General features: G+C 30.3%; 1 protein-coding gene across 1 annotated transcript; it reads right to left on the reverse strand.

Moving 5' to 3' along the window:
- Nucleotides 1-4,266: 4,266 nt before the first annotated feature.
- LOC149555641 (caffeic acid 3-O-methyltransferase 3-like) lies at nt 4,267-5,805 on the reverse strand. Its single transcript, XM_089829750.1, has 3 exons — nt 5,041-5,805; nt 4,816-4,880; nt 4,267-4,726 (listed from the first exon to the last, which is right to left on the reverse strand). The coding sequence occupies exons 1-3, from the start codon at nt 5,759-5,761 to the stop codon at nt 4,433-4,435; spliced, it is 1,080 nt and encodes a 359-aa protein (XP_089685876.1). The 5' UTR covers nt 5,762-5,805; the 3' UTR covers nt 4,267-4,432.
- Nucleotides 5,806-10,295: the final 4,490 nt, after the last annotated feature.

Raw genomic sequence — 10,295 nt, forward strand, 5'->3', positions numbered from 1 at the left:
TCAAAACCCTATCTTGCATTCAATGTGATTTGGGAAAACTACAAATAGGCCCTTCTAAAACACCCTACCTAAATGAACACCAATCCCTAATTTCCTTCCAAAAATATGAGCTATCCAATCATCAAAAAAATTAAGAGAAGGAAGAGAAGCTTTATCAACACACACACACACACACACACACACACAAAATGTAGTAATATCTCTCAACCTAGACTACTCTTTACAAATAGTTTTGATCATATTTTCATTAGGAGAAAGGGAGAGATTTCTAAGATCATGGGGAGCAAACTTACCATTTCCAACTCCTTAATTGGTTCCCCCTCCTTCTATTCCCCCTCCTCTGAGTCTATGTTGATCAACAAGGGGCCTTCCAAGGTCAGGCTTCAAGCTTCAAGCTTTGAAATTGGTGGAGCAGCATGAAAAAAAACAATGGGCATTCTATTTATGCTGGAATAATACAGTTTTGCCCGAGGCAGGTTTCTTTGCTTGGCTTGGACTTCAGAAAAGAATTTTAACCAATGATAGGCTCCAAAAAATTTAACATATCACAACCTTTTCAATGTGTCTTATGCAGTGAGGATGTGGAAATTGTAGACCATTTATTTATTCAATGTTCTTTTGCCCAACAATGTTGGAACTTTTTCATGCAAAAACTTAACCTTTCGATGCCCCTACCATACACATTATGGGAATTGTTTCAATCTTGGTTGATCCTCTTTTCTAAATCCTTCTTTGCTTGTATTTGGAAATGTTCTCCTGCACTTATCATTTGGGCAATTTGGTGGGAACATAACAAAAAAATATTTAGAAATGTGACTAATTCCTTAGATTTGGTCCTTAAGGGATTAGAAAAGTCAATTTTAGAAGTGGTCAATGCTGGTGTCAAAGATAATATCAGCAATTATAGCTTCATCCAACGGGATAACTTCATACTAAAAAGCTAGAACTACATTTCTATCCCTCCATTTATGGCCTACTCTCCTCCAAACAACCATGTCGACAAATCTCAAATCAAGTGGCTACCTCTGACAAATGGCTGCATCAAAATGAACTTCGATGGATCTTTGAAAGGCAATCCCAGAAAAGCTAGTTGTGGCATCTGTTGACAAAATCATTTGGGTGAAGTTCTTGCATTCAAATGTCTCTCTTTACCATCAAGCACGAGAAATACAACAGAGGCACTTGGACTTCTTTATGGTTTGGTTTTGGCCAAGAACTTGGAATTAAAAGTGATTCATATTGAAGGTGATTCCACTCTCATCATTAATGTTTGCATCAAGAGAAAAATCCTTAATGGGAGAATCAAATATATCATGTCTAAAATTATTTGATTGACTCGTTTGACTCTTGCCTCATTCTCATATTTACAAAGAAGGCAATTTATTTGTTGATCTTTTAGCAAAATGGGGGTCTGATGGCATTGATCTTGATTCCACAAGACTTAGTATCCATATGAAAGATTTTCCAGATTTAGCACACATAATTGATACAGATAAAGAGCTTTATGTTGCTACCTAGGAATCTTTTTGTGAATGTAAATGTAATTGATATTGATATGCTCTTTTATATTGGCTATGAATTGGGGTTTTCTTTCTAGATTCTTTCCCTAATAAACCCTTGAATGTATATATATATATATATATAGTGCCTCTACCACCTTTTTCTTTTAAAAGAAAAAAAAATAGGGGGACTTAGAAAACAAATGTAAGCCACAAGAAGCCTCTAGAAGTATGAACACTGAAGGAATGACCACGTCATCCCTTGTATGTGTATGGTCACAAAGAAAATTTTCCTCGATGCTTGGTTCTAATTAATAGTCCAACATTATCCTACTTTAAAAATAAAATGATATCCAAAATAAGTATAATTTAGCTTGAAAATATTGCATTTTTTTTCTTTTTAGTAGTGGCAATGTATTCACTAGAACTTCCTAGAATCTTACATTTTCCATTACTAAACTTAGATATAAATCCTTTATTATTTAATTGAAGTACACTCAACATGTTGTGATTTAAGAAATGAGACTGATAGACATAATCATGGGTAATGTTATTGGTAAGAGAAATAGAGCCTTTATCTTTCTTTACACGAATAGAACTATTTCCAAATGTCATAGATCCTCCTTCATAGCTTTCCATCGTAATGAACTTGTTCTTATCTCTAGTGATATAATGCATGCATCCACTATCAATGATCCAGTCATTAGTATTGTTCATGCCTAAATTAATATCTTTTCTTCACTATCTTCTTCTTTATCAATAGAGGGATTTTCTATTACAAAAACAAACACTATTTCCTCATCATTATCATTTCCATTGGAATTTAAATCATCATCTTTGACTATGTAGCATACTTTCTTTCTCTTTACCTTGAATTTCTTGAATTTATCTTTTTCCTCTTCTTCATTATGTTTCTTGGTCTTGTTAGGACATTTATGTGCAAAGTGACCGATCTGTTTGTAGCTCCAAAAAAGTGGGACTCTTTCCTTTGTATCTTCTCTTTCCTATAGGAAACCTCTTGGATATTAAAGCTTTATTTTCTTTCATCTCTTTCTCTTTAGAAACCAAACAATCATAGACATTTGAACTATATAAGAAATAAACTTTCCTTTCCTAGATGAATTAGTGTTAAAAATAGCTTGCAAGGAAATTTTAACACCAAGATAACGGTTATCAAAATTACTTATTTTAAATATAGATAACTTACCAATTAATGAATCCAATGTCACATTACTCAAACTGATTGATCTCAACTATTGAATAAAAGAAACTCTAATTACATACCTATATGTATAGGTTTTAACAACTTTACTTACAACTTCATCATCTTAGTGTTTTTCTCTAGCTCTTATGATAGCAATAACAATATCTTTTATTCTTATTCCATATTGAAAAATATTTTTATATCCTTACATCCTTGTATCATGATATTTTCCTTTAAGACTATCAACTTTATCTTTCAATACATTTTCATCACCTTCATGTACTTTAACAATCTATCCTACCCATCCTTAGAATTGCCAAAGCCCTTGATGTCAACATATTATAAATTGTTCAAAGAATTTTCAGTGTCTATCATTATTGAGTTATGAACCAATACTTCTCTTCTGTCATTACCTTGTTATGAACCAAGATTTCAGAACCATCCTGACATTAGGCTAGCTCAAGGACCAACTCCTCCATCTTTTCCTTAATCTTTTCAATGGTCACTTTGACATCCTCATTGGTTTTTTCTTCTTTCTTGGCATTTATCTTCCTTGTTAAGCTCTAGTTTTTTATTTTCTGAAAGACTCTTCTACATCCTGAGCCTCATCTAGGTCCAACACCATGATGTTGTCCAAGTGCGTATCCACATTAGCTGCAAGTTTATTCATACTCTCCATTAAGGCCTCCAACAACTTCTAGTAATTGTTGACCATGGTGGATGTATTTATTTCTAGGTTCTCAATTCTATTGAGTAGACCTTGTAACTTAATCTCCAAATCCTTCCCAGTAGTGCATATCACAGGCCCCTCGTTTAGATTGTTCTCTCCTTCCATTGTTGAGTTTAGAGCTCTATAATTAATTCTTATCTTTTTAATCGAATTAAAGGTCCATTGTTCCATTCTAAAGGTATGCATAGAAATAGCTTAATTTTTTGAAGAGCACCCAAAGGACGTTGAATATCAATAACTTTAAGTTCATTCTCAATCTTTTCCTCAGATTCTTTAGGAGCATTTTGAGAGGGGAATTCTCCATTTCTACTATTTATCTCTTATTAAAGAAATGGATGAATTTTACTTGATAACCCCAATTTTGATGGTTTGAGAACATTATTATATAAGAAAGGTAATAAATATATTATCAAGAATAGAAAATTAGTTATATTCTATGTTTTTCATGAAATTGCAAAAAAAATATTTTTCAATATTTAATCTTCATACAGTTTGTAGTAATATAATTAAAATTAGAAATTTAAATAAAATTAAATAAGTCAAATGAAAATGTATATAATAAAGATTGCATGAAATCATAAAAATTAGAACCCTTCCTTTATATATCTTTTAATTGAAAGACACAAAAAAATAAAACGTACACAAAATTATTACTAATGTTGCATACAATGAATAAGTCATTATTTTATTTTTATTTAAATTTTGTCCCACATATTTTTATCAACATGAAATAACTCATTTATATCATTGATATTCATAATGCTAACTTATACAAATAGAATATTGCTTGATTTTAATTATGAGAGTGAAAGATACCACATACAACACAATACTTTTGTCACACACAAATCCCAACTTATTATTCCTTAAAAAAATACAAATAAAATTTTGACAGATTTCAATTATGTGTAGTGGAACAAGCCACATACATCATAATATTTTGTCAAATACAAGTTCTTATTTATTATTATTTGGAGCTTGTTTATTTGAAATTTCTATTTATTGCTTAGAAATTTCTATAAGTGTTTGAAGGAAAGGTAATTTGAAGATTTTGTAACTTTTAAATCCTGCTTTGTAAAACAAGTTCTTAAATTCTTCTTCGGTTCTTTCCTTTCCACCTATGCAACCAGCCATCATTAAGATATCAAACAGCAATCCAGCTTGTCTTTTGATTCCTCCTCTTTTCTCAATGACTACATCTACAACTAATACCTTCCCATCCTCTAGTATTGCCTTATGACAATTCTTTAAGATTTTTATACATTGTTCATCATCCCAATCATGTAAAATCCACTGTATACATAACAATGAAACACCTCATTACACCATCATTTGAAAACCTAATTTTAATTTTAATATAAAAAATAAAAAAAACAAAATACCTTCATAAATATTGCGTCTGCTGAAGGAATTTTTTCGAACATATTACCTTCCACGTTCTCCACTCCTGCAACGTTAATTAATTTCTATGAGTAACAAAAAAATGTAAAAGAACATTTTTATTCGTGGTGAAATTTGCAAGCATCCTCTAATGTTGCAATTACTAACATGCAAGTTTTGATTGGTGAGAATCTATGAAAGTTTAGAAATAGAAGATTGTTACCAACCTTGTATGGAAGGAGCAGTACATATGACATGAGGAAGGTCGAAATTGATGCCACGAATGTGTGGATATTCTTCCACAACTACAGATATTGCAGAGCCTACCCCTCCTGCAACATCCACTACACTCTCGAAGCTCTTAAACTCATCATAAATCTTCACCACATAAGCCATTAAAGGCCCAGTATCACTAGCCATGCCCTCATTGAAAATCCTGTTTGGTTCAGGATTGTTGCTCATGTACTCAAATACGCCCATACCATTGGCTTTGATGAATGCTGGGCAGCCTTCAATGACGGAGTCATGAAGATGCTGATAACCATCTATTATACATTTTAAATTATTAACCAGCACAGTGGGTGCACAGGATTTTTGGGCATCACTATTAACCAGCAACTTAGAGAGAGTGGTGAGGCCATATTTGAATTGGGGAGTGCCACCATAATCTATTGTGCTCTCTTCGGAGAAGACATCAATAGAAGCCAAAAGCCTCATGATTCTAAACAAGTACTCACTATGGGCAACTATGTCGGTGGAAGTAGAAATATGTGAAGCAATTTGCTCCACACTCAGGGGATTATCACCACCGTGGATGGCAATAATGCCAGGAATGTTAAGTAAAACAGCAGCTCGAAGAGCCATGGGCTTGGCTGCTGAAAGAATAATTTCATAGAGCTGAAGATGTGCTTCCATGGAAGACACTGAGGAAGCCATTGTTTGTCTCATCTAATGCAAATTCGGTCAATTTATAGAAAATTCGTGAATAGAGAAACGTGGAACAACAATGTTGCCCATTATCAAATATCAAACTATTTATAATAGTTATCAGTACACTGTTTACCAGTTCTAAAACGTGAATGTAACCCTTATAATCTCTGGATTGAGTGTAAAATATTTTTGTAGGCTGCTTTTATATTTTTTTAATCTAAAAATATATAAAAGCAGGAAAACGTGGTTCAGCACATCACAAGTATCAATGAAGGAAAACGTGATTTATGATATTCATACTAAATTATACTAAATTATTACCATGAGAAAAGTTCGACATGCTCAACACATTGTTCAAGCTTCCAACTCGGCAGAGGTAAACAGTTGAAACAATTTGATATTTAATAATTGGCAACATTTCATTTCATTGTTGATCATCGATTAGACCCTACAATGACTTTCGATATATTACGATACTGACAATAGTATTTCACGCTGTAGTTAGACTTGACATTAAATATTTAAATTGTTTTAACTTGTCAAATAATACTTTTATGGTTACAAATTTAATATTCATATTAAATAAACATAGAAATATTTAAAACATTTTAAATAAACAAAGTAACACTTTAGATAAAGGTATTAAATTAAACATTTTAGATTTTATAAATTAGCTGATTGAATAAAATATTCAATTAAATTTTGGATTATGTATTAAAATGTACATGTTATTATGTATTAAGATATTATTTGAGGTAAAAGGAATTAAAAGATTGACATAATTCATAAGCATAAAAGCATTGTAAGATTTACATCTAAATATTAAAATTAGAGATCTTGTTGAAAGAGAGAAGTACAAATTACAACATAAAGTAAAATAAAATACAGAAATTAAAAATGAAAGAATATCACATAAACTAAGAAATCATAATCAAATCTATGGGAACATTTGTAGTTCTCTAGATAGAATTGATAAAGTATTCCATCCAAACTAAAACTAAAATGCTTTCATTTGTAGTTAGGGTTTAGATGAGACAAGAATGAGGTGTTCAAATTAATTAATAGTAATAACCTTCTTTAAGTCTAACTAATGAGAAAAGAAAAAGGTAAAGAGGAAAGAGGGAAAACCTATGAGAATAAACTCATCAATTTCTATAATATGTAGTCAATAGTATGTGCTCTAAATAGGATGCAAAATGTGGTCGATGAACTTTGAACTACACTCTTGTCTTTAGGAAGAAATAAAACTAAAGATGTGTGAATGAAGTCTCCCCAATCTTGAAAAGAATATGTAGGAAGAAAACTCCATATGTGGGAAGAAAAATCCATATGTATGATGTGTGTCAAACTTGCTCCATAGTTTATGTGTTATCTCCTCAAAATGTTGTGCACATCTATCTAAACTTGTATGGATCTATGAAAAATAGAATCAAATTTATCAAAAAGGTGTATAAAATCAATACTATCATCTACATTTTTAGTGAGGCATTCTACAAAAAAAAATGATGTTTGATGGAAATTGAGTCCAATGAATTGAATCCATAGCACATAAATGATCCTATTGCATCGAATCATTGAAATCTTTGAATGAAGAAAATCTAATCTCTAAGAAACAACAACATCCCAATCATCCAAGAAGGATGTGTACAGACAAATGAGGCAACTAAAATCTTAGTATTAGTCATAAAAGCTTGAGTGTCCAAAGAATCATCACATTTAGATGAAGAATCAATTATCTCCATACAATTGTCAGATGCTAGTCCTAGCAATGAAAGGGCACTTTGTATGCTCTATATGGTATAAACTATCCTAAAAAATAGTAAGACATGTATGAGTCCATAGACAATATCATTACTATTAAACCATGCAATTTTCTAGTTCATAAAAGCTTGGCTCATAAATGTGTCAACAAGACAGGACAATAGATCATGGTCAAGGCAGTGATTCTCTATCACATTTTTCCAAAACAACTAATTTTATGTGGTTGGTTTAACAATAGAAGGATAAAAATATATTCTAGACACTATCGATCTCCCCAAAATGAAACTTTATTTTGTTTCATGCAAATAAAAATACATTAACAACCCTAATCTAATGAAACAAATTCAGGCTTTGGTCTACAATAGCTAGATATCATGTACGGTCGATTCCTAATTAACACAATGATGCATGTAGATAGTGATCTAATGAGGTGTTAATTAATCCTAACACCTCATTAGTTCCTCTAAATCATAACTACAAAAAGAAGGTTGTTTAATTTTAGTTTGGATGGTGAAAATGTACCCATGTCTATGCTTTCATGATGATTTCTTATTTTATGTGATGATTTTTTTTGTATAAATAGTCTTGTTTTGTAGTAACAAAATTAATTGGGATTTTTGGACAATAGATTAGAAAATAGATGTAGACAATGATGTCAAAAAAGAGTAGACAACTCTTGAATGGTACTAGTTGCTATTTTAAATTATGAAAATTACAATATATATTGATAATCATTGCTTATCTAAAAAACAATACTAAAGTAGAAGTAGAATTATTTAGAGGACTCCAAAAAGATGGTAAAAAAAATAAGTTCGGAGAATTTAAAAAAGAAAAAGGAAAAGCAGAAAATAACACTAAATAATCAATAGTAGTACATAATTGTGTACTTTGTACTATTTGAAAAAGGAAACTAAGAAACAATACATAACACATCACCCTATTATAACAAGAATGATAGGAAAATATAATGATATCTATTTCAATATTCCTATTCATATGTAAAGGCTGATTTTATTTCTACATGTTCTAGAGAAATTAATATAAATGTGACAAACTATATGATCCACTTAAGATAATTCAGCTAAAATCAGCAAAGAAATTGTTAAAGGGAAAATCGAAGTAGTGATTTCACATCATATATATTATATAAAGAAATATATTGTGATAACTTAGAGCCATGAATGAAAACCTAGAAGCATGAATAAGGGGATCAAAAAAATAAAAATAAAAGGACTCAAATTTCTTGAGTTGCTTATCAATAGAAATCGGAGTAGTGATTTCACATCATATATATTATATAAAGAAATATATCATGATAACTTGGAGCCATGAATGAAAACCTAGAAGCATGAATAAGGGGATAAAAAAATAAAAATAAAAGGACTCAAATTTCTTGAGTTGCTTATCAATAGCTAAATCAATGCACTATAATTGAATAGAGAGAATCCTAGTGACGACACAAGCTATGTAATTGTAAGTCAAATTGAGAGGTTGGAGTTTATTTGAATTTCCTCTATAGTTAGATAATTGTTAACTATTTTTTATTTCTAAATTTTATGAAAAAGAAAAAATAGTTTTAGCAAATTCTTCTATAAATGCAGGAGTGGAGCATGTCGAGGGCAATATGTTTGAAGAAATTCCTTCAACAAATGTAATTTTTATGAAGGTTTTGTTTAGAATTCTATTTTCCATTGAAACAAGTTTAATTGACATGTTGATTTTACAAGTTATTATTGTTAGCTTTTTCTACAGTGGATTTTGCATGACTGAGATGAGGAACAATGTTTTGAAAATCTTACAAAAATGCTATTAAGCAATACCAAAGGATAGTAAAGTATTAATTATGGAGCAAAAGGATGAAAAGACAAGCAAGATTACTATTTGATATGTGTATGATGGCTACTTCTATTGGTGGAAAAGAATGAACATGGAATCGATTTGAGGATCTGTTTTACAAAGCAGGGTTCAACAGTTATCATGTCATTACATTACCTTCCTTCAATCATTCATAGAAATTTCTAAATAGTTAGTGAGGAGTAGTACCAAAGAACAATAATAAAATTAGATATTTTTATTTTTTATTCAACAAGTTTGGTACTACCTCTAACTCGGTATTGTAATCTTTCTAAGAAAATAGTATTCTTGAATGATATGATATATAAATTATTTTGTAATTTTGTTTTAACTAATGAATTTACATGTACTTTATCTTAAATTCAATTTTTTTGGAATTTTTATATTTAAAATGTATAAAATTATGTAGATTTGTGTTGTATATTCTTTTTAATTGGTTGAAGATATTGGTGATGCTCTTTCATGTGTATTTGATCTTGTAGACTTATTTATATATTCAAGTAATTGATTAGGGTAATCACATTATCTCATTCCATTTATAAAAACATCTAATTAATTTAAGACATGTGGCAAAATTAAATGTCATATTTTATCATTTTTTAAATCTCTATCGAATTGGACCATGACAATGTTTCTTTATAATTTTCTATAGGATCCTTTATTTGATTTCAGAATCATCTAATCATTTTTCTCCATGTAAGGTCAAATTTATTGAAGCTGAGATCACAATCAATGGCAATTGACTCATTATTCAGAATATAAATGTATATGCAATTGATGAATTATTCATCTATATGTGGAACTAATGCCAATATAACTGATATGCATTAATGCTTTTTCAAGTAATTGAAAAATGATAACTACCATTGCACAACTAATATTTCTATATAACATTATTTTTATTTTTAGGAAAAAGTGGGTGAACCACTGAAATATA

The sequence above is a fragment of the Cupressus sempervirens genome, chromosome 5 (assembly GCF_028749045.1).
Source record: "Cupressus sempervirens isolate cs-2001-9-10 chromosome 5, ASM2874904v1, whole genome shotgun sequence".
NCBI lineage: Eukaryota > Viridiplantae > Streptophyta > Pinopsida > Cupressales > Cupressaceae > Cupressus > Cupressus sempervirens.

What these genes read in the sequence shown, in the direction of transcription:
- LOC149555641 (XM_089829750.1), bottom strand. Translation starts at nt 5,761, where the DNA reads ATGAGACAAACAATGGCTTCCTCAGTGTCTTCCATGGAAGCACATCTT. An exon ending in TACTGCTCCTTCCATACAAG is followed by an intron (nt 4,881 to 5,040) that starts GTTGGTAACAAT and finishes TTAACGTTGCAG; the next exon opens with GAGTGGAGAACGTGGAAGGT. An exon ending in CAGACGCAATATTTATGAAG is followed by an intron (nt 4,727 to 4,815) that starts GTATTTTGTTTT and finishes TTATGTATACAG; the next exon opens with TGGATTTTACATGATTGGGA.